We start from the raw sequence: 25,237 nt of genomic DNA, 5'->3' as shown, positions 1-25,237 counted from the left end.
GAAAGAGGTTAGAAAACCCCCCGATTCTTTCTCACTTTGATGAGACAGCCGACACGGAAATACACACAGATGCCAGTAACATCGGCCTTGGATGCGTTCTAATACAGTGGCAGAAAGGTGAAGAAAAAGTGATAGCTTATGCCAGTCGGACTCTAACAAAAGCAGAGACAAACTATTCGGCCACGGAAAAAGAATGCCTTGCCGTCATCTGGGCCATCAGTAAATTTCGGCCGTACCTATATGGTAGACCATTCAAAGCAGTCAGCGATCACCATGCGCTTTGCTGGCTGGCGAACATAAAGGAACCATCCGGACGACTAGCAAGGTGGAGCCTCAGACTGCAAGAATACGATATAACCGTGGTATACCGATCTGGCAAAAAACATACCGATGCCGACTGTTTGTCACGGGCTCCTACAGACACACCACCATCAGAAGAAGACGACTTTCCGTTCGTAGGAATTGTCGAGACCACTCAAATAGCCGAACTCCAACGTACAGACAAAGAATTACTCCCGCTTATCGAACACCTGCAAGGAATTGACGTACAAGTACCCCGTATATTTTCTCGAAGCCTCGCATCGTTCTGCCTCCGAGGAAACGTTCTCTACAAGAGAAACTTCAAGCCCAACCGCGAAAAGTTCCTGCTTGTCGTTCCAGCAACTATGCGACAAGAAATACTTCGAGCGTGTCACGATGAGCCCACATCTGGACATTTGGGTGTGACTCGAACGCTTGCAAGGATCAGTCTCCATTATTATTGGCCCAAGCTACTAGCTTCAGTGCAACACTACGTCAAAACATGCCGCGAGTGCCAAAGACGAAAAACACCAAGTTCTAAACCAGCGGGCCTTCTACAACCTATAGATCCACCGAAAGCGCCTTTCCGCCAAGTTGGAATGGACCTCCTTGGACCCTTCCCGACATCTTTACTCGGCAAGAAATGGATCGTTGTGGCCACTGATTATTTAACTAGATACGCCGAAACAGACTCTTTGGAACGAGGAACGGCAGCAGAAGTGGCCCAATTCTTCGTACACAAAATAGTCCTGCGACATGGCGCTCCAACGGTTGTAATCACCGATCGCGGAACGGCTTTCACGGCGCAACTTTTGAAGTGCCTGCTCAACATGACTCACACTGTTCATAGGAAAACCACTGCATATCATCCTCAATGCAATGGCCTGACCGAACGCCTTAACAGAACTCTAGCAGACATGATATCCATGTATGTGGATGTCGAGCACAAAAAGTGGGACGAAATTTTACCATACGTCACTTTCGCCTACAATACGGCTGTGCAAGAGACCACCAAAATCACCCCATTTGAACTAGTTTACGGTCGTGCTGTTACCACAACACTGGATGCTATGTTACCAATAGACCAAGATGACTACCCCCCCGATATTGACGACTTTCTACAAAGAGCGGAAGAAGCCCGCCAGTTAGCAAGATACCGAATACGCCACCAACACCGCATCGATGCCGACCGCTACAACCGAGGAAGACTTGACACGCGATATGACGTTGGCGACAAAGTGTGGATATGGACTCCAGTACGACGACGAGGCCTCTCCGAAAAACTCATTTCCCGGTATTTTGGCCCCTACGAGATCGTACAGCGACACAATGACCTCGTCTACGAAGTCAAGCCTGCAGGCCACCTGCATCCGAGGCGACGCAATCCCACGGAGCGTGTACACATTGTACGGATGAAACCGTACTACGACCGATTCCAAACCTAGCCACCCCAATCCCTTGACGTACTGCAACCTCATTTTACAAACTTGTACACACACAAAAAAAAAAAAAAAAAAGTACTGAACAGCCTCATCGCAAGCATCGGGGCGATGCCGCTTGAGAGGGGGGATAATGCCACGAGGAATTGCTAAGGCGCAGTACAACGCAGACGTTGTTAAAAGAGGAACGCTGACGGCATCGCTACGACTCATGAAGCCCGCCGGAAGGCACGAGCCGGCCCAGCCTGTGCACGAGCTGCTACCGAGCAGCGGCAAAGAAAAGAGGAGAAGAAGAGGACGACGAGCGTTCGCTGCTTTCTCCCAGCTACTGTGTAGTTCTTTTGGCTTTGGGCACAAGTTCGCCCTTATTAAACCTTGTAAATAGGACGTCCCGGTTGTGAGGTTGTTATATCCGTTACAATATTGATACGTGAGGTTTTACGTCCTAAAACCACGATACGATTACGAGGGGCGCCGTAGTGGAGGGCTCCGGAAATTTCGACCGCCTGGGGTTCTTTAACACGCGCCGACATCCCACAGTACAAGGGCCTCTATACCATTACGGCCCCATCAAAATGCGACCGTGGCGGCCGGGGTCGAACCCGCGACCTTTGGGTAAGCAGCCCGCAGTATATATTTCCGAGCCAAGTATAAGCGAACCAAATATACGCACAACCAAGTACCGAACTGTAACAGACGACGGCATCACATGGCAGTGCAATATGACAGCGTGTTTCTTTTTTCTGTCCTCGTTCTATCGGGCTCTTGGAAGCGTGCAAAATGCTTTTTATAATTTATTAACCAAAGTTATCGATAAGGTATTTTCCTACGCTACGTATTTCGCGTGCTTTATTATTGGTTCTGGCACCGCATGAGAGCGCTAATGACAGCTGGTTTCTCGCGACGTGATCGAGCATTTCACGTAGTCATACCAACGTATACTGTCGCAACAGGTCTATGGCGACCCGTGTTTTCGAAAGCTCGTAGCCGAATGCTGTCTATGGACATAGTCGATATCCCAAGGTCCCAGTTATTACCAACTGGTGCGATGGCAACATGAAAAACAATTTTGCGAGTGCCAGGATTTATATACGTCGACATAGTAGCCGACTCTCTATGTTGTTAGCTTACCTTCCAGGCATAAGTGAGTCGGTGAAAGCGCAGGGTAGTGCGCATCAGGGGAGCATGGTAATTTCAGTAGGGTGGAAATCTTACTGAATTACATGTATGCATATTTAAAAGGCTTAGCTTTAATGTTTATTTTTTGTATGCGCATAAGCGATCATCCCATGTTTTACTTTAACCGTGGGTATAGTTTTTGTCCCGCTGTCCATTAATTATGCGACCTGTTAATGCTGCATTCTAGGCTTTCATCCGAATTAGCACCATTAAAAATTTACACATCGTGGGAATCTGTAGGCTTTTGACGTCCAAAACGTCCGGACAGATAAGCGGTGCTTTTAGACATTTCAGGTTTTCCCGCCGTTGTGGTCTATAGTAGCTAAGGTGCTCGGCTGCTGACCCGCAGGTCACAGGATCGAATCCCGTATGCGGCGGTAGCATTTTCGATGCAGGTGAAAAGGCTGTAGGCCCGTGTGCTCAGATTCGGGTGCACGTTAAAAAACCCCAGGTGGTCATTTTCCCTCAGCCCTCTACTACAGCGTCTCTCATAATCATATGGTGGTTTTGGGACGCTAAACCACACATATCAATATCAAATCAAAGAAAGACCTTTCAGGTTGAACCGAAGGTGTTGGGCGTGATCCCGCCTGCGGCGTTCTCAATGAAGGCGAAACGATGCAAGCCCGTGTGCTGTGCGATACAGTCATGCACGCTAAAGAGCACCTGATTGTTCAAAATTTCTGACGCTTCCACTACAGCGTCGTTCGTAATCATATCGTAGTTTTCGGGCGTAAAACCAAGTTGTTATTTTATTAGACCTTTCAGATATCGCAAATGGGTGTAGAGCGATTAGGTGTTGACAAATACATGGAGTTAAACTCCATGTACTTGAACTTATATCTTCCTGTGCTTGCTTTTGATTTAATATGCAGCATAAACATTTTCCACAGGAGCTTCAGAGTTGTCCTCGAACAGAACGGAAACAAATGTGGCATCTCATAAATCATTCAGATCTGCCGTCATATATATCTACGTATTTTTTTTCTTCTCTCTGCAAAAGAGCTAGTCGTCATCAAAATGAATAAACAGCAATGGCTGGCTGATAAATATTAAATAAGGGCTCCGTCCTAAAACTGTAAGTGCCTCTGACACCATTCTTAATGACGCAGAGTTTTGCGACTTGCTCAGCCTTGCAAATTTAAGCAAGTACTGGCGAACGATTTCAAGCTCAAGTAAAAAAAGAGAGAGAGAGAGAGATAATTGCGAAAAGTAAGGCTAAGTATAGAATGAGCACGCTCATCGAGCGTGGTGCACTGTGCATTCGTCACGTGTTTACAACGTAGTACTGCCGACACGAACGAGACCGCGCAGCAAGTCGATTAATGAGAAAACCAGCCGTTGAGGCCTCGCGTTTGCCGTCCTATTTCTGGAACAGCCTAAAGCTAGCGTATTTGCGTGCGTCATCATTGTAACGATAAGCATATCAAACTTCTCATCGGCTTGTAATTGCGCCTAAAAAGGACATAGTAGAAAACAAGTGCACAAAACATAACAATGGTTCAACCACAACACCAAGCGTCGTTTACGGCGTTTCCAGTTCATCGTTTGCCGAGACAAAAGACTGCAGTTGGCTGCAGTGCGCGATTTTTCGTTTCGCTTATTCTTTTTTGATCATAGAGTGGCGTGCATAGTTAATCACGTTAAGGGCGTCGTCTCTCGTAAAAAGAGTAGTGCCCGGTCTGTATATACGGCCCATCTCACAAATCGAGTTGCGGGGCAGTGACACCTATATAAGCCACGCGACAACCAATTGGAAGAGCGAATGCGCACAATTCTGAGTATTTGCGCGCCTATCATGAACTAGTGTGCAGGAGAATGTTTATGTGCGGAATTAATGTGGTAAAGCAATTTGTTCGCTATACGAATGATTATGAGGCCCGAAACTTATACTTAGATTACGTTCGAGACATTGCTTTGATTAGTCATGGTTATCTACACGCTGAGGGGGCCACGCCACGGTGGTATAGTGGCTATAGTATTTGACTGCTGATCCACAGGTCGCGGGATCGAATCTTGGCTGTGGCGGCTGCATTTTAGATGAAAGCGAGAATGCTGTAAGCCCGTGTGCTCAGATTTGGGTGCACGTTAAAAAATCCCAGGTTGTGGGAAATTCGGAGCCATTCACTACGGCGTCCTTCATAATCATATTGTGGTTTTGGGACGTTAAACCTCAGATATCATACACTCTGATGGCAAAGTACACGAAAGAAAATTTAAATTGCCTGTAGACGGCTTCGAGCGAAGTCTTTCAAAGGCTAGGCTATGCTCGTCACGTGGCGCAATAATAGACCGCTGGGCGTGCCATTAGCACACGTGTCTTGCATATTATATTTCTTTACGAAAAAGTGTGCGGGGCAGAAACACGGCAACATAAAAACTTGAAAGCTTTTCAAGGAGGTTAGTGGTAGCACGTGCAGTTCAGGTGACGTGATTGATATGAGGCGTTTAACGTTCTAAAACCGCCATAATATTAAGAGAGACGCCACTTGAGGTGGCTTGCTGTCACGAAACACCTATTAACACGTGTCACTTACCTATCATATATAACCTCCATACAGTGACCATGCAGAACTACTTTTCTCGAGTAAAGCTAAGGAAAATGTGATATGAAGGTACACTTCAGCTGTTCTGAAATACCGAATAAAACACTCCGAAGGAAAATGACACCGAATGCTGCATTGCATAGGTGCGCCGGGGTTACAACGTCGTAAATTTAATCTGATGTGTTCATAAAGAGTCATGGTTCAGGATGGTATGGCGATATAAAACGGCTCGTTTACACAAGAACGCTGTTGCTATGAAACACACACACACACACACACACACACACACACACACACACACACACACACACACACACACACACACACGCACACACACACACACGCACACACACGCACACACACGCACACACACACACACACACACACACACACACACACACACACACACACACACACACACACACACACACACACACACACACACACACTGTCAACGAGTGTGCGCGTTAGCTGGTTACGTAGCGCAAAACACACAAGAAGCTCAACACAGTACCAATACCAATGCGAACTGTCGATTATCTGACACGAAGGCGCATAAACGTACTTCATATTTTCTAAAGTTGGGTATGGCGCAAAAAGAACAAAATAATGCAGAAGAAAAAGGGACAAAAGAGCACCATATTTTATTACCATGTTTCTCATCAATAAAGTGCATATAACGTCTTGCGCATGCGTATCGTTTACCTCAGTTCTCCGCAGAATCATAAATAATGGCGCCATGGGTGCTACCCAAATTGAAAAAAAAAATTGTAATCTGTGGCTGGTGGGCACCCTGAAAGTGTACTTGTATTATAGTAGCCCCAAAATTGCATACAAAGGTTTCTAGAAATGCCACTCCTTTAACTTTCGCTGTGACTGTGCTGCGCTTGCTACACAGGACTGGCGTTTTTTACGAGATACCGGATGGAACGACAACTTTTGAGAATGTAAATTGCGCAAAAAAAAAATCGCCCAACGCTTGGTTCTTGCAAGGTACGACTACTCTCAGTGTTTTGAGACAGTGACTAGGCAATGTCCTTACAAACTCTGCTTCTATTTCATCATTTCGCGTCTTTTTTTCCTTCAATGGTACAGGGTATCCAATCAGACTTCTTCCTGATTAACCTCCATATGTGTTTCTTATGTACCTTTATTTCTCGCTTAAGTTTCGCGCTACTGTCCATTTGATTTTTGCACGCGACGTTCTCAGTGGCTTCTAACTCCTAGCCTCTCTGTGGGCCCCAATAGATATGCTCGTTCACCTCTCGTTTTCTTCTTCTTCTTTTTTTTGTTAACAGGTTTGTGGCAATCCAACAGTACGCGATGGCAGAAACAGTCGTTAAAGCGAGTGTGGCGCACTCGGCAAGATAAAGCGCAGCAATTTGTTTCGAAGTGTGTACTTTCCACTACCCAGTTTTTTTCCTTTTTTTTGGTAACCTAACTCGACAATACAAGCCCTGAAAAAAATCTACAACTACCGCCAAATAGTACGACCGCACAACTGGGAACGTCGAGAGGCAATTTTCTTCAGTTTTTTTTTTTTTTAGGGAGCAACCTCTCAAGCAGTTTTTTCTCTTACTTGAGTAAGCTTTCAAGTAGCGAGAAACTGGGTAAATGGAGGGAACGCGAATTTCAAAGTGGGTCATGAAGTTTGTTTCTATTTTTTGTATTTTTTTCGCGTTTCCTAATAAGAGCCGTGTGCGTGACGTCTTGTTTGGTAGGTGGAAGTTTCTTAATGAGAATGAATGACACCTCGTGGAAATGAGGCTAGCATTAAGGAAAAGAAAATTAATGAGACGGAAGACTCGGGATACCAAGGCTTGTATTAAAGCACACTTTCACTTCGCTATCGCACTTCACTTCTTTTTCTATAAAAACTGCATTGAGATTTACTAGAAAACACTTAAAAGTGGCACAAATGCAAAAAAAGTAGAATAATATAAAAATGCCGGAGACGCGTCATTAAGTTCCTAACTTAAGAACACACTGCGTGCAGAGTTTTTCGTAAACATGCTAACACGCCTTAAGTGCTTTTGTTTTTTTTTTTGTAGTTTGTGTCTTGGCGAAATAATTGTGCTGCATCGACACTTTTTAAGCTAGGCAGCATTACGGAGATAGGAAACTGCGGAGCATTTTCAACGCTAACTGCTTGCGACGTCCGTTATCGGAGCTTAACAAACACAACGCCGATTTGCGGAATGAATTGTTATGAACTTGCGCGCATGTTGAGCGTGAATCATGAGTGAAAAGCAAAAGTAAATGTTGCTTAGTTCACCGAAAAGTGTGACTTGGCAAGGATCAAAGAGTCTTGCTTTACACGCGACATTCCCAATCGTGAGCGAAACAGATTTTCGTATAACGTTCCGCCAAAATGTTTGACGGACGGCGCCTAAATAGACATTGGGAAGGGTGGCAAGGAAAACGTGGGGGAGCGGGGGGAGGGGGGTCGACGTTACCTAAATAATATTGAGTGCCTTAGTATTGAATGAAAGACGTAAAACTGCTCTTGAAATATGCGATGGTTATAAAAATCTAAATGCTGACGAGGAATTCAAAGCGAGTTCGCCTGTTGACCGAATGAATAAAACATTTATTGCAAAAATGTAGTTCAAGAGGACTTCGCGGCTGCCTATATGCAGTCGAGTGCTTCTACTGTGAAATGACCTTTATAACAATTATTTATTAAACACCGGCTATACTGCAAACGTTCCAGTGTGCCCCTTCGCCAACTAATTCGTTCTATTTTCGTGGAAACATTTAGAAGACCCGGAGCACACCGTTATAAAGGTGCATGACCATAATACACAGCGCGATACTTTCTTTTATCTCAAGTTTCAGAGAAATGGAGTCGAGTGTCTCACTAAATGTTTTCATAGAAGAGTCAAAAAGCAACCGTTGAATTAAATATGGTGCAAATCAATCATTGAAATTGTCGCCAACGAGTGGCTGCTACAGGCGTTCCAAGCCAAGAGAAGGCTTTTGTCGTCGTTTCTTGCTCCCGCAGTTCTACGTTTGTGTTGCAGCTAAAAACGAAATATCCCGAAATTAAAACTGTAGAGTTAGAAGCGGGCTAATAAGGTGTTGGACGTCTCGTTCAACAGAGGGGAAAAATAAGTTAATGCACGTTGTCATTCGGGTGCAGCACGACCCCAAGGACGACAGCATGTGCACCCCTGGCGGTGAGAACGGAAACTACATCATGTTCGCGCACGCCACTTCCGGGGACAAGAGGAACAACAATCGCTTTTCGCCCTGCAGCCTGAAAGGCATCAACGCAGTGCTCAACTCTAAGGCGAGGAACACCAAGGGATGCTTTTCAGGTAATGCGCAGCTCAGTCAGTGCAGTGCAGTGAAACACGCGTACAATGAAGCTGTACATATAAGCGAAAGCGACGGTGCCGACATTCTTTAAATGCCCATTGCGAGAATTAGGTTATGCAGAGTAAGGATGCTTTGCGTGTGACTTTGTAGAGCTTTTAAATGCGTAAGCATATCTACGCTGACACAAAGCGTGACGTAAGCATGTCTATGCTGCTTGTCCATGCGTCTGTCACTCTGACAGGTCACATGAATCACTGCAAAGAATTGTTCGTATAAAAAAAAACAATTCCCGACAATGGATTTACTAAATAGGAGAAAACAGGCAAAAGCCCCCGAAGCATCTATTAAAATACTTGGAAGTACTCAGTCGACTGCATTGAGTGTTCCAGGGAGTCCTGGGACCAAAGACTTTCCTACGGTATAACGCTCTGTGCTTGCATATCACTCACATAACTCGCAAATGATATTGCGCAGGCATAGCCGCTTCTAATGAAGTTCAAGTGAAGAAAGAGGGCCCTGAGCAAACGGTTGAGGCTAATCGCTACAAACTGGCACGGAAACAAAATAGTCGCTACGATACACAAGGTGAAGAGTTCGGAATACAGCGTCTACCATCTGGCGTTCTTTTTTGTGCACAATTCTTCACCTATATAGTGCTGCACTGTAACCATTTTGCGCCGTAATGAACCAACTATAGCAAGATGTTCTCATAAGTTTCATGCAGACAAATATGGCGAACGTCACGCGAGGTCGAATGAGTGTAGGAACATCACAAGGCTTTTCACATTCATCTTCATCGGTGTTTTGTAACTTCAGCGGAAATACGTCGTAACTCACGCGTGCCTTACAGTAGGACATGACTAACAGAAAGCAATTCGTATACGCTTTTACGACGGTAGGGTGCAGGCCAGCATGCAAACGAAATTAAGGAAATTTATGTTTTCACGTAAGTACACTTACCGTATGTGAGTGGCGACCATGACAAGGCAACGGACGCGTTAGGACAGCTTGACAAACGTTAATGGTGCTGTTTCGTTGACGAGTTGGAAGCTGTACGTATATTACAGCGTTATATATTAAGGCTTTAATTGTACGCATAATGCATGCATGGCAAAACGCCCCTTATCAACATCCGCGCTTCACTATACAATACCTACAGACGAAGCTGTAAGCATATTATGGCGTTTGTCCCCTGTGCGGACGGTAGCAGTTGCGGTTCAAAAAATGTGTGTATGAGATCACTCGCAGTGTCGCTCAGCTTGTTGGTACACTGTCAGTTTTGAAGAATGCAAGACGACGAGACAAGAGCATAAAATACATAGCTTCACCACGAATGAAGGAAAGAAGTGTAAATTGTTAGATAAATTAAAATATCAGTGTAAAGGGTCTTTGTTAGACACAATTTTGGTGAGAACTGACAGACAATAAGGCCAAGGGAAGTATAAAGGATGTTATTAGAAGTAATTGTAATGTAAGTGTGAAGAAACAAAAATGGACGAAAAGAAAACTTGCCCTTGACAGGGGCCGAATGCATCAGGGACCGAATGTCTCGGGACAGGGACAGAATCCTTGCCTGTTAGTTTCCATTAACATAGAGTCAATAAGGTCATCTTGCCTCTTATTGCCTCTATATTTTCTTCACGTCATCGAGGCCGCCATTTTGGTTTACCGTGAATGGCGAGGTGTAAAGCTGCGCATTATCTCGGCCCTGATGTACCGCAGTTTGAGCACACGCTGACCTCATACGTATGTGGATCAGGTCTTTGACTCCGATTTCGTCTCGCGCGCAAACGCAGAGCCCCAGGACTCGATCTGCGGCAACGAGGTGGTCGAGGCCGGCGAGGAGTGCGACTGCGGCTGGGAGGACGACTGCCTCGAGCCGTGCTGCTTTCCCATGCGATCCAACCCGCCGCGAGACGAACCGCCCTGTAAGCTCAGGCCCAACGTCGTATGCAGGTGGGTATATCGAGATAACGGAAAACCGAGCTATGCTTTGTTCACGTTCATAATGCGCTCTTCTTTTTTTTTTCAAAAAAAGTGCGGGTTTGAGCTAGTTGGTACTCCCTGACACCGGTAACCCACTTCTTGCACAAAAATTTTTATTTAGACAAGAGACGAAACAAAGACGAGCGCAAACTTCCAACGGAATTTGTTATCGAAACGAAAACTACCTTCTTAGAAACGGCACTACATCTTGGGGAGGGAGTAAGTGATGGGAGCTGACGTACTGCAAACTTGTCACATTGGTGTTTAAGTTGGTCATACTTTCATATATATGCCTCTTTTGGATAGTAAATTCAGTTGGAAGTTTGTGCCCGTCCGTGTGCCATCTCTTGTCTAAACATTTTTGGGCAAGAAGTAGGCTGTCCCTTCTTTTTTTTTTTTTGTAAATGAATTCAAAAAAAGGTTGGTGCCAATGCGTAGTGCTGGGTACTTCTCGTCTCGTGCTTGATAGCTGTGGTCGCAAAGTGCAACACGAACACAAGGCTATTCAACATTTGCGCAACATTTGTACTATGGGCTTGTCAAAGGTCGATAGTACAAAACTCACGCATTCAGTCCGTGTGCTTCAATGCAATCATGTGTCCACGCAACACAAAATTGACAAAACAGATATTCACGAAACTGGATTGTCCACGCATTATATAAATGTTCGCTTAAATTTTGATTGATATGTGGGGTTTAACGCCCCAAAACCACCATATATATAGTTACGAGAGACGCCGTAGTGGAGAGGTGGGAAAATTTCGACCACCTGGGGTCGAAATTCCCGACCACCCAAGTCTGAGCCCACGGGCGTACAGCATTTCTGCCTCCATCGCAAATGCATCCACTGCAGCCGGGATTCGATCCCGCGACCTGCGGGTCAGCAGTCGAGTACCTTAGCCCCTAGACCACCGTGGCGGGGCTCGCTTAAATGTTGCCATAGCCAATCGTGTCTCAATGTCTAAGTGTCTCATTGTATATGCAAAAACTATGTTTTCACAAAGAATTCTCCGCTTCTGTGTAGCGCTCTTAAAAATGCTGTAGATGGAGAAAAAAAACACAAGGGTCATATTAAAAACTTTTAAAATGATGATTGCGTGCATGTTAGAGCTTGTTTGTCGCCTGGCTTGCTATTTCTGATGTCGAGTGATGACCTTGGTATACGTAGAATGATCGTACAAACCGCGCACAGTGCTGTCTGTACACGTGTATGCACTATGAAGTAGACACTCAGAGCGCGAATAACTGCTTGCTTCTTCTGCGTCCGTCGGGGTGGTCGGTGAGCGCGGCACAAATCACATAGAATACATTGCCGCTGAATGCCCACATCATGCCAATCAATGCTCAAGTCATGGGCTATATCGCTGACTGCCCCTAAAGAAATCGATGGCATAAGAAAACGCTGGAATGTCCCAACGTAGTCATTTTCGTGTTCTGGGACCGCATTTAATAGCGATTCGTTTTATCTTGAATTCGTAAGCTCTTCATTCGCTGTATCCGCTCTCTATTTAATTCCTGAAGGCTATCTGCTATTTTATTTTCCTATTTGCTACTTGCAAAGAGTGGGTAGAAAATACTGTTTTTCCGACGGTATAAATTGACAGCCTGCGCTCATTGGCTGTCAGTTTCGTCTATGTGTCCAAACAAGGTAATAAATATGCAAAGAACATTTCCTACCGTTCTTGGTGCTGCATTTTCGATAACGATGCGGCGCATGGCATCAGTCGATAATTCTTCACAAAAGCAAATAGAGAACAAAAAACAACAGGAAATTAGTCGTTAAACACCCGACCTTTCACATTTCGGCGGGATTCACTATTGAACCTCAGAGCATACAAAAAACAAGGAACACAGCCAGATTGCATGCACATTGTAGCTCAATAATGAATTGATGCTGAAGCAGAAGCGTTAAGCTTTAATATATTTTCGTCCGGCTTTCTTCGCCCAGGGTTGGTGGGTGCTTCGATATATAGAGGCTCTCTGGAATAAATTTTTACTATTAAAGGTACAGTTTAGAACAACGTAGACGTCACACTGAATTGCATACATTAAAACGGAACGAGTGGTGCCTTGTATGCCGCAGAACACATGAAATGTGACCTGGTGGGGCCTATTTTCAACTCGGTAGATATGTGGGGTTTAACGTCCCAAAACCACCATATGATTATGAGAGACGCCGTAGTGGAGGGCTCCGAAAATTTTGACCACCTGGGGTTCTTTAACGTGCACCCAAATCTGAACACACGGGCCTACAACATTTTCGCCTCCATCGGAAATGCAGCCGCCGCAGCCGGGATTCAATCCCGCAACCTGCGGGTCAGCAGCCGAGTACTTAAGCGACTAGACCACCGGGGCGGGGCTATTTTCAACTCCAATCTTATTCTTTAGAAAGGACAGAGAGGCTTGCATTGAGACTCTTGCATACGTAGTCAAACTAATGGTATGCCCAGAAAGGGGAAGAGAGAGGGAGAGATGGTGGGTGAGAGCGGTAAGTTTAGTTAGCCCTTTTCAGGCCCGTAGGCAGAATTGTTTTCCGGGGGAGAGAGAGATGGGGGCCATGGTCGCAAGCCTTGAGAAACACCTATTTTCTTTATGTGTCCTCGTAAAACACCCCTTACCATTCGTATTTTGGGGGCACTCGGGTATCTAGGGTGATCCCCCTCCCCGCACATAAGAGCCTGGGCCCTTCTTCTATCATAGAAAGGGGGGCACACGAAGTTCTCTATCTTTCCTTCTTTTTTACTTTCTTGGGGACCTTCGACGCAAGAATTTTGGTCTGTCTGCCTGTTCATTTGTCTGTTTGTCCACTCTTAACGGTACTGGGCACTCTAAACGACACTAGCGGATACCCCAAACGGCCGACCCCATCCGCAGCGCCCACAAATGTTGCTCAAGATTGAGCGTTCAAACTTGTCCGATTGTCAATTAAAAACGATTATCGCGCATATCTGAGGCACCATACCAACACGTATATACTTTCTATGTGCGTCTTTTACTAGAAAAGGCAAACATCAGTTACTCTAAGGACCGTATATAGCGTTTATCACGTGGTGCTGACCATGCAACAGTTGCACGTAAAGGGTAGTGTTTCGAACGCTTTGCTAAGACGGCATGGTGGTGGCACCTGCCCGTTGCTTTTCGTTCTACACCTTATCACCTCTGAGACGGGCGCGCGCGCGCCCGTCTCAGAGCCGCACGTGTCGTTTTTCAGGATAAGTGCCAGATAACGCTCATGATTGATATTGATTGATATGTGGGGTTTAACGTCCCAAAACCACCATATGATTATGAGAGACGCCGTAGTGGAGGGCTCCGGAAATTTCGACCACCTGGGGTTCTTTAACGTGCACCCAAATCTGCAGATAACGCTCATGTCTCACGTGTGACGTGACTTGGTGTGCCCGTTCACCTCCACTGCACGCTCGAGGCACTCTAACGAAGCGCCTCCACAATACCATTCACTGATTTTCGCAGAACATCAAATAAACGTTTTGTTCAATCTCTCCAGACGCAAGACTATCGTCTTTAGAAGACATTTTCAGATTAACATGCAGATACGGGGCCATATTTCTTTCTTGACTTTTTTCTTAGCTTTTTTCTCTTTATTTATTTGCCTTCTTTCTTTCTTTCTGAATTTCTTCCCTTTTTTCTTTCCGTGACATTGTTCAATGCTGCCCCCCCCCCCCCCCCAGCCGCCATTCCTCCACGTCGGCAATAGGACCTTTCATCTACGTGCCTGTAGCGGCGCCACACTTCTTTTGCTACAGGCTGTAACGATGGTAATGTGTGCAACTAGATGCAGCGATGAAAAGCAACAACAAAATGTGTGAACGTTAAATAACAAGTGCCCTTGAATAAAAATGAAATTGCCGTATCAGAAAAGAAAATACAGGTTATCGCTGACAAGGCCACAATCAAGGGAGCATCACTTATTGTAAAACGACGCACGCAAATGCGTGCGCGACAGCAGCATACACGGGGACCACAAATGTGTACACCAGGTCTGTAGTCAGGAAATTTTTTAGGATGGAGTAGAAATTTGTGGAAGGAAGGCGGACAAAAACAACAAGAAATAAGGCAGGGAGGTCAGCCAGACACATGCCCGGTTTGCTACCCTATGCTGGGGGAACGGGAAAAAGAAGTATAAAGATGAGAGAGTGAGAGGAAAGAAAAGAGAAAGAGACAAAAATGGTCAGTGATTGGGCTGACGCGTATGCAGCGGTGGCACTACACAAAAGTTAAGGCGTTCACATAGGCTTGTAGTCCTCAAAAAAGCGCAAGACGGCTTTGACTACCTTTTGAGCCGGCGAAGGTCGAGGATGGTGCTCCAGCAGCATCTGCAGAGAGAGTGGCTGATCGGTAAATTGTCGCAATGTGTCAGAAAGCTTTTGTTTCTCAGAGGCAAATTGACGACAATGGCATAATTGATTGATATGTGGGGTTTAACGTCCCAAAACCCCCATTTGATTATGAGAGACGCCGTAGTGGAGGGCTCCGGAAATTTCGACCACCTGGAGTTCTTTAACGTTCACCCAAATCTGAGCACACGGGCCTACTAGACAATGGCATAGCATGTGGACGATGTCTTCTCTGGTGCTACAGGCGTTGCATTCCGCAATGTATGTCAATCCGATGAGGGTTGTATATGCTTTCTCAGCAGGCGTATATGCTTTCTCAGCAGCAATTTCTCAGCAGGCGTAAAACCTGACGTAAACGATGCGTGATGCGCACAGACAATTGTACCGAATTTCGGGCGGCACCTCTAGTAACTAGGCTCGCCAAGTGGTGGGAAAGATTCCTAGCATGTTGCGTGAGGTACGCACGCATCGTTTCAACGGTGTTGTGCGTCATGTTTGGGTAGTCCTGTGCAATACAAATGGCAATTATGCCGTCGATGCTCAGCGGGGTACACAAAGGCATATCCTAAGAGATCGAGCTTGAGTATTTTGGAGTGTGCACAGGTTAGTTTTGCACATGTTAGATATTATAGGCAGGCTGTGCCATAGTAATCCAATAAAAGATACCCTGTGCAGCTGTAACATAGACTCGACAGACACCTTCCAAGTTTTTTTTCGGCAAGGAACCTGAACAATGACAAATAGCAGCCAGCCGCTTGTCCACGTAGTTTACGTGTGGGGTCCGAGACACGTTTCGGTAGATTATGACTCCCAAAAACCTGAGACTCTGGCTTCATGACACCAATTGCCCGTGAATTGATATGTCGAAGGCTTTTAAGAAAACATGTTGCCATTATTATTCTCATTAAAACACCCTATTATAAAGATTTCTAGAGTACCCTCCCCCCCTCCCGCCCTGAAATTATTGGTCCTGGTATGTGCGACCTAAGCTCGCAGGCACGACGCCCGTAGGCAGACAAAAAAAAAAGCCGTCTCTCATAACGATATTGTTGTTTTGGGACGTTAAACGCCACATAACAATCAATCATTTTTGCGGCTCTTGTTTCCCCTCTACTGTGCAGCGCAGAAAACCTCTTATTGCGCCGACTTAGCCTCCCTGCTGTTCTTTTTGATCTCTTTTTCTCATCGCTTCTCCGTACGGTGACATCTGCTGTAACTTAACACCTCGTGAAATGCCGCTTTCAGATGGGTCGAGCGATAACGCGCACCTTTTGCTCGCATACCTGATAGACCTCACATACTGATGTTATGAGACGACTGTCTGTGCTTTGCAGCCCGAGTCAAGGTCCGTGCTGCACTCAGGATTGCGTTCTAAAGATCGGAGACAAGTGCCGGGATGACAACGGATGCCGGAGCGCCAGCTATTGCGAATATCCTTTGACGTGGCTGTATTGATATTGGCTTGTTATTATTTTTAACTGAGGCAAATATACGTCAATATGCTGTCATATAATGTCGTTCAACAGGTTATGTTTCTGGCGGCAATGCTTCGAAAAGCGGAACTTTTGTAGAACAGCAGGTGCCTTCCTTGGTTGCTGCTTAGATAGAGACAAGTTCAGTTGTTAAAACGTTCGCTCCTACATTCGTTGTCGAACGATATTTCACCACTTCGAGCTGCAATCGTCCCCAAAACTCCCGTCTTGTTTGTATGTGATGATACAGAGTTTCAGTCTAGAGTTAAATACATCTTCAGAAGACCGGAGATGATCCCCCCCAGACGACTGAAACTCAGCAGCTGGTCCCCTCCGCTACCAAAGAAAATGTCCCGCTCGTGTTGAGCACCCGGCAATGTTCACCGAAAGTGGGGCTACCAGCCTTGTGTCTGTTAATGTCCGTCTGGAGTGGGCAGTCATTGGTGCACGCTTGTGCAAATATGCCTTTGAGGAGACAATGCCAAGGACGTCTAAAGTTGTGTCGAACTATAATAGGTGCACTAGAACAAAAAGAAAGAATGAACGAGAAGTTTCGGTTCGCCTATTTCATCAGCGGCAGTTAAAGGAGGAAGCATCAATATGTCAAAATAACGCAGAAACTCGTCGAAGTGCTTCCGTACAGTCATAATTTACCGATCGGCGAGTGCATGCGATTTTCTTTGGCAATTACGTCTCATAAAATATGTCTTGCAGACTACAATCAGATAGCCCATTCATTTCTAAATGTTTCTTGCATTATGTCATAACCTGAATAACAACCAAGCAGTGCGCCACCCGTCTTTATATGGCCTTAAGGCTATCAAAGTTTTGCATAATTGTGATTCTGTGAAATGAGATACGAGTTGGTCAGTCTACTCTGCACAAGAAGGTTGCTGTGCACCCCTGCTTAGCGACACTCGATAACATAGCTTTACAATGCAGGTATGTTGGTATGGTATCTTCGGATACTTCTGAAGAGTTAGGCATAAATAAAGAAAATTAACAAAACGCTGAATAACTCGCCCACCACGATTCATGTACCTTCGCTTTGTTCTCGTGTGTATGTACTAAAGCAGCGCCGCAAGACACGAGTAGTATAATTCATTACTTACAGCAGACACAAATGTGATCAGACAAGAGGCTTAGTCGCAACGAACACGTCTGTTTTGTGACAATAAGTGCAGTTCAGATAAGCCTGCCGCAACGAAAACGAGAAGTTTTACTGTACCTTAACCACATGGCACTGGTGAAGGACCACAATGCCCGTCTTCGACAAGCAAACCTAACAAGACCATCTGTAACGAGGAGTTTGTCTGCTACATGGGGGTAAGTACACGATGCCATTCGTGTTCTTGTTGCTGTTGTTGAAGAAGGTTTAAGGTAGAATAAATGCAGAATAAATGTTTTCTTTGTTTGTTTTGGTCCACTTTCTAAAAAAAAGCAACAAATCCAGTGTTGTAGGGGCTATGTGGGCGTCTCCGTGAGTGAAGTGATATGGGAAGACACTTCAAAACCACTGACAGAATAGGCAAAAAATAAAGAACACAGAAAGAACACTCGGTTCATGAAAAACGAGAAACAAATGGCATGAGGCAACTCATTTCTTTATGCTTGGTGTCACAGATGGAATCGCGAACTCAGCTGGTCGCGTTTCCTCGCTCTCTAATAATAAGCGGAAACGACGCATAGAGAGAGAGAGAAACGAGAAAAAAAGGAAGGCAGGGAGGTTAGCCAGATGCTAGAATTCGGTATGCTACCCTACACTGGGGTTGGGGAATAGGGGGCTGAAAGAGAAAGGGAGAGTTAAAAAATAAATAATAGAAAAACACAGACCCACACACACAATCACACGCAAACACAGTCATGACGATGGCGCAGTATACTTTCTTCTGACAGCGGCTGTTCATCTAACCTGTTTAGTTTGTTAGAAAGGTGTTGTCTTTTCAGGTTGTATTTCGGGCAGTCACACAGGATATGTCGAATTGTTTCTTCATCTCCGCAGTGTGCACAGTCGGCGGGGTCGGCCATACCTATGCGGAACGCGTACGCACGGGTAAACGCGACTCCCAACCATAGTCTGCACAGAGCAGTAGCGTCGCCTCGTCGAATTTTTGTTGGAAGCTGCATGCTTAACGTAGGATCAAGGGATCGTAATCTTGCATGCGTAAAGAGAGGCTCATTCCAAAGAGCCATGGGGCGTTGGCGAGCAAGCATGCGGAGCCTCCTAGCAGCGTCCGTCCTTGAGAGAGGTATTGACTGGTCATTGTCTTCTGTATGGGCTGAACGGGCAGCTTGATCAGCTCGTTCGTTACCGATAATTCCACAGTGGCTTGGCGACCACTGAAATATAACGTGGTGCCCTTTCTCTGTTGTATGGTGTAGCATTTCTGCTGTTTCAATTACCAACTGCTCGTGTGGACCACGGCGTAGATTGGACAGAAGTGACTGCAGTGCCGCCTTGCAGTCGCAGAAAATTGTCCACCGTTGCTAGCTTTGGTCGTTAATGAAACGCAGCGCAGCGCGAAGCGCTGCGAGCTCTGCTGCCGTTGTTGTGGTTGCATGAGCTGTCCTGAATTTGATGGTTGTGGCGTGCGTTGGAATAACGACCGCCGCAGTTGAGCTGTTTGGCAGGATGGAGCCGTCGGTGTAGACGTGGGTGCAGTCTTGGTACTTCTCGTACAGCAGAAGTAAGGCGACCTGCTTGAGGGCTGGTATTGAGAAATCTCGTTTTTTCTGGATGCCTGGTATTGTCAGGTTGATGACTGGCTGTTTGAGGCACCATGGAGGAATTGAAGGTCTCGCCGCGGGCGTAAAACCAGTTGGTAGGGAGTCAGCATGTGTAGTTATTGTTCGACAAAAGGAAGTATGAGGTCTATCCACTGATAGAGAGGCTAGGTGGTGATGGGGAGTGCGGCCCACATGCCTTATGTGTGTCCTCAAAGCTTCAATTTCAATATGGGTCTGCACGAGGTGGTCTTTGGCTATAGCTATAGTCGCCATTGTTGAGGCACCCTGAGGCAGACCTAGACATATTCGAAGCGCCTCTGCCTGAACGCTTTGTATCATGCGTCGACTTGTTTTGCTGGCGTTTGATAATGTAGGCAGACTGTATCGTAAAAATCCAAGGAAAAGCACCCTGTACAGTCGTAACATAGCATTAGGCTGCACTCCCCAAGTCTTTCCAGCGAGAAACTTGAAAAGATGGCACATGCCTGTCAATCGCTTTTTCAAATACGACACATGAGGGCTCCATGATATGGCTCTGTCGACTATGACACCCAGAAATTTGTGAGATCGACGATATGGTATATTTTGACCGTTAATTGACACTCTGTAATTCGACATGAGTTTGCGCGTAAATGCCAGAAGAGCGCACTTTCCGGAGGAAATTTCCAGGCCTCGATTGCGTAGATACAAAGCAGTTGCAGTAGCAGCTCTCTGTATTTTCGCTCGTAACTGCAGGCGAGTTACCGCAGATGTCCAGATGCAGATTTCATCAGCGTATGTTGATAGATAAATATTGTTTGGTAGGTGCGTATGGAGAGCGATTAGTGTTATATTGAATAGCACGGGGCTCAGTACACCACCCTGAGGGACGCCACGACAACTGAAATGTGTAGATGTGTTCCCGGTCTCTGTACTCACAAAATAGGATCGCATTTGGAGATAACTGCGTATCCACTTAAACATTCGACCACCCACTCCAATCTTTTCTAGTGCAGTAAGGACGGCTTCATGTGTAACGTTATCATAGGCTCCTTTGACGTCAAAGAACAGAGAGGCGCAAAGACGCTTATAGCCTTTCACGTGTTCAACGTACGTGATTAGGTCGATGACGCTATCGATCGATGATCGACCACGTCGAAAGCCAGCCATGGCATTTGGGTAGATCTCATGATACTCCAAGTACCATTCGAGTCGGCCGAGAATCATTCTCTCCATCACTTTACCCACGCAACTAGCCAATGCGATCGGGCGATAGGAGGAGAGTTCCAATGGTTGATTTGCCAGGTTTTAGTAATGGTACTACACGACTAATTTTCCAACTTAAAGGGACAGTGCCCTCTAGCCAACAATCATTATATAGCTGAAGTAGAGCTATTCTCGCGCGCTCACCTAGATTACACAGGGCTCTGTAGGAGATTCCGTCAGGTCCTGGTGCGGAGGTACGTTTGCATGAAGCGAGTGCTGCTTTGAGCTCCTGAATGGTGAACGGAAAGTCCATACAGGAATCACGTGATGGCTGTAGTTTGCCCTGATAATCCGGCACAGAACTCTTCAGCAACGTCCACACCTGGTCAATTTTGGTGAAGGGCTAAGGCCTTGAATGGTGACTTCTGAATGGGCGATGACCGCGAACCTCTAACCATCCTCCATATCTGCGATAAAGGCTTACGAGGGTCGAGTGACTCGCAGAAAGTAATCTAGCGTTGGAATTTTAGCTTGTCCAACCGAAGTTTGATCTTCTTCTGCATACGTCTAGCAGTCAGTAAATCTTCTATGTCCTTCGTGCGCCGGTACCTTCTTTCAGCTCGTCGTCGCAAGGCTCGAAGCCGCTCCAGGTCTATGTCGATGTCCATGATTCTTACAGGGCATGGGATCGTACACACAGTCTCTTTTACAGTGCCCTTGATGGCCTCTTGTAAATCGGATATGTGTTCTTGGCATTGGTCTTCCATACGAGACTGAAATTTTTTCCAGTCCACTCTTTTAACCATGTCGCGCACTTTAGGAGGCGACAATACTCTGATCTTGACGTATGTTGGAATGTGATCACTCCCATGCGTTTCTATATCCGTGAACCATTCAGTATGTTTCACTAGGCTTCGCGAAACAAAAGCCAAGTCGAGACAGCTACTGTATGTGGAGCCACGTAAAAATGTAGGACTGCCATCGTTCAGTAACCAAAGTTGGTTGTCGGAGGCAAAAGACACCAAGCTTCTTCCCTTCATGTTGGTATTCTGACTTCCCCATAATGTATGATGAGCGTTAAAATCCCCAATGATGACACACGGGTCAGGAGTTAACGCTATGATGTCTCGTCGTCTTTTTTGATCGAAACGGCTTGATGGTGATAGGTATGCACCAACCACAGTGATGTTGAGCCTCCTCTTTTTCACTCTTAAGCATACGTATTGGTTTCCGTCATGAGGTGGTACAGTTTGAAGGATGTTAGTGAGGTCTCGGCGAATGTACACCAGAACCTTGCTGCTTTTAGTAATAGTATACGACATAAAAGGTTCGTATCCCGAGAGTCGTATTGCACTCGATAAGTTCGGCTCACAAATGACGATTACGGGAAACATATTGACGTACACAAATCGACGAAAGTCACCAATGCGCGATCTCAGTCCTTTGGCATTCCACTGCAGTATTGCTGCTTTACGAACCTCATTCCTTAAAGACAGTGGTGGGTTAGCCATGGTCTACTCTAGGGCTGCTAGCACTGGACTAAGCGCGTCCAGTACTTGAAGGGCACTTTTGGCTGACGGTGTATTCATGTCGCTTAACAACATGCGAATGGTGTCCACTAATGATCTTAGCATCACCATCACGCAATGATCTGGCTTCCCGGCCGTTGCAGCATTTTGTGCTTGTTCTTGAGGCGGCTTCTGTTGCGGCACAACAGGACGTGTAGGCGGCTGCTGTTAAGGCTCAACAGATCTTCTAGGCTGAAGGGGTGGCGATTCCTTTGGAGTGAGATATTCCAGCATCTTCTCTTTCAGTGCAGATGTTTGCCTTGCTAGGAGCCGCGCCTGTCGATTTCACTTGAGTTTCTGACTTTCTCGTCAGAAACTCAATCGGCCATATGTGAGAGTTTCACTGGCCCTAGCCACTTTATAGATTACACAGTAATAATAAAACTTGAACTATTCGAGTAGCATCACACAATAAAAAAGTATGCACTAACTGTTTGAAGGACGAACTCAGGACAGGACATCCCTATGGCGTTCAATTCTTATAGGGGAAGTTTAAGGGTTCCACTACTTTTTTCGCAGAGGTTTGCTCTCTTTTCCCAAATTTCATCTCCATAGTGAGAAGTTGAACGCCAAATGAGATGATATGCGTTATAATCAAAGCTACCATGAGAATATCGCAAAGGCAAGTTATCTGAAGCGAAAGTCGCGTGATAACAATCAAAAGCGCGAACCATTCTTCACATGCTGGCACTGCAGCAGTGGAGAAGTCTGTGTTGGGCCTGTTGGTACATCATCATCATCGTCATCGTCGTCGTCGTCGTCGTCATCATCATCATCATCTTGACTACCCCCACTGCAGGGCAAAGTCATGGTCATGGTCTTTTACTTGATCATGGTATTTTCCATTATCCGTAAACCCGGTCCTGTGCTTTCTGCGAACTTTCTAATCTCATCAGCCACATAATTTTCTGCCTCCATCTCGTGCGTTTCTCTTCTCTGAGAATTCAGTCAGTGACCGCTAATGACTAGCAGCTGATTGATTTCAACGATGATATCCCTTGCAACGGTTTGTTTCCGGACCCACTCTGCTCTCTTCTTGTCTCTTAAGGCTACACCTATAATTTTCCTTTCCATCGCTCACTGTGCCGTCCTCAATTTAAGCTGAACCCTCTTCACATAGGTTGGAAAATTGAAGAACCCGGCCTTCAAAGAAACGTTCATAAGAAGAGAACTTTTACGACCATGCACGCTGAGACTAGCAGCAGTTTATTGAAATAAAAAAAAAACGCCGGAAAAGAAAACTAAGACGCACATGCGCCATACATGATAACGTATAGAGGCGAGAGCTGGCGGCATGTGACGAACGACTTGAGACGCACCAAAAGCAAGAATATGGACGCGACGTTTATGTAGTACCTTACTTATAGTTTTCACGAAAAGTGGTGACGCTTTTGATTGATTGATATGTGGGGTTTAACGTCCCAAAACCACTGATGATTATGAGAGACGCCGTAGTGGAGGGCTCCGGAAATTTCGACCACCTGGGGTTCTTTAACGTGCACCCAAATCTGAGTACACGGGCCTACAACATTTCCGCCTCCATCGGAAATGCAGCCGCCGCAGCCGGGATTGGTGACGCTTTTACAGAAACGTAATTGAAGGTACCATGAAATGAGTTTTTTTTATTCTTATATTTTTATTGTCTGGGTTTTTACGTCCAAAATCTATCATATGATTATGAGAGTCGCCGCAGTAGAGGGGTTACGGGAATTTTGACCAACTGGTGTTCTTTAACGTGCACTGACATGTACGCGGGCGTCTACCACTTCACCTCCTTCGAAGCGCGACCTCCGCAACCTCTTGTGTCAGCAGCCGAATACCGTATAGCCACTGTTCCACCGATGCGGACGCACTTTTTTATCTGCATGTTTTTTTTTAATGCGTGGGGGGTTTCGGTTGTGGTTCCTACCACTCTCACCTCTGCGTTAACATGTACGGCGCATGTGTATCTTGGTGTTGCTTTTGAGTATCTGTTATTTCGTGAAAGTCTTGCTGGTTCCCAGCGTGTGCGATCGATCGTCAAACTTCTCTTCTCGTGTACGTATAGGGTTCGGTTCGTAAATTTTCCTAACAGTGAAGCAGTGTGTGTCAGAGTGTTTGTGCGCCGTGAATACTTGTTTTTCTGTTTTCTAGTTTAGCGATTCGTGACTCCACGGCAGAAACAACAAAATCGAATTTTTAGAAAGGGCAACTTTGGTGCATCTCTAATAAAGAAAAAGAAAAAAAGCTGGTGCCTAACTTTGTTGTGTTAGTGACTGCAATGTTTTGCTATTGTTTCGCTATGATTTCTGGTTGATGCCCTTGCCTTTCTCTCGCTTTATTCTCTTTGCCTGTCCGTATTGTTTCACGCACATAAAAAATTAAAACGAACAAACTAATAAACAAAAAAAGAATAGTTGAAAATTCAAGAGTGATCCCGCACAGTGAAGGTGAAGGACCAGTGAAGATATGTAGGACACGGTACAAAGCAAACGGGCAATTGTTATTAATTGCAAAGGAATGCACAGAATTCGCATCAAAGATGCGAATTCTCTCGAATTTCGAAACTTTCAAGCATTTCCACATCGATTTACGTCGGCCTGAAGTGCAGTGCAGAGGCCATTTCTTAATAAGGTAATTTAATAACTTCGTCTGTTCCTTTTTCTGAACCAGTGGTGTGTATTTGGTTTCGACCCATATCTGTGGCACATATCTGCTTCCTGGTTTTCTGTTGGCAGGGTTACTGCTTGCGCAGTAATGAACGGCCTAAATATATTATGTACAGAAGCACTGTAAATCCCCAACTAGAACAGAATTAAATATTTTCAGTGTACTCGGAGCAAGACATGAAGTCATCCATGATTACGGAATCAGACCTTACCAAGCTTGCAGAACGGCCGATTCTGACACGAAATTAAGCAACCGCCTGATTTCAAGGCGTGCCCGTTACGACTTCATATCTAGCAGCCTTCTTACTAACCGCGAAAAGTAAGAAAAACTCTCGAGCCGTTGTGCGTGCTACGCTCTCGTTCTTTACCACGTGTAGGAACTCAATTAAAAAATGTAATTGTCGTCATCGTCAGCCTGTCTACGTCCACTGCAGGACAAAGGCCTCTCCCATGTTCCGCCAGCCAGCTCGGTCCTGTGCTTGCTGCTGCCATTTTATACCCGCAAACT

General features: G+C 45.6%; 1 protein-coding gene across 1 annotated transcript in view; it reads left to right on the top strand.

The window, feature by feature from the left end:
* LOC119172289 (disintegrin and metalloproteinase domain-containing protein 10-like) overlaps nt 1-25,237 on the top strand; it is a 175,604-nt gene that overhangs the window by 138,265 nt on the left and 12,102 nt on the right. Inside the window, exons 9-12 of the mRNA XM_075893527.1 lie at nt 8,607-8,784; nt 10,582-10,741; nt 16,464-16,559; nt 17,846-17,927. Coding sequence (XP_075749642.1) covers nt 8,607-8,784; nt 10,582-10,741; nt 16,464-16,559; nt 17,846-17,927 — 516 coding nt within the window. The remainder of the gene's footprint in view (nt 1-8,606; nt 8,785-10,581; nt 10,742-16,463; nt 16,560-17,845; nt 17,928-25,237) is intronic.

Source organism: Rhipicephalus microplus, chromosome 4 (genome assembly GCF_043290135.1).
Source record: "Rhipicephalus microplus isolate Deutch F79 chromosome 4, USDA_Rmic, whole genome shotgun sequence".
NCBI lineage: Eukaryota > Metazoa > Arthropoda > Arachnida > Ixodida > Ixodidae > Rhipicephalus > Rhipicephalus microplus.
This window is presented reverse-complemented; position numbering and strand designations above follow the sequence as displayed.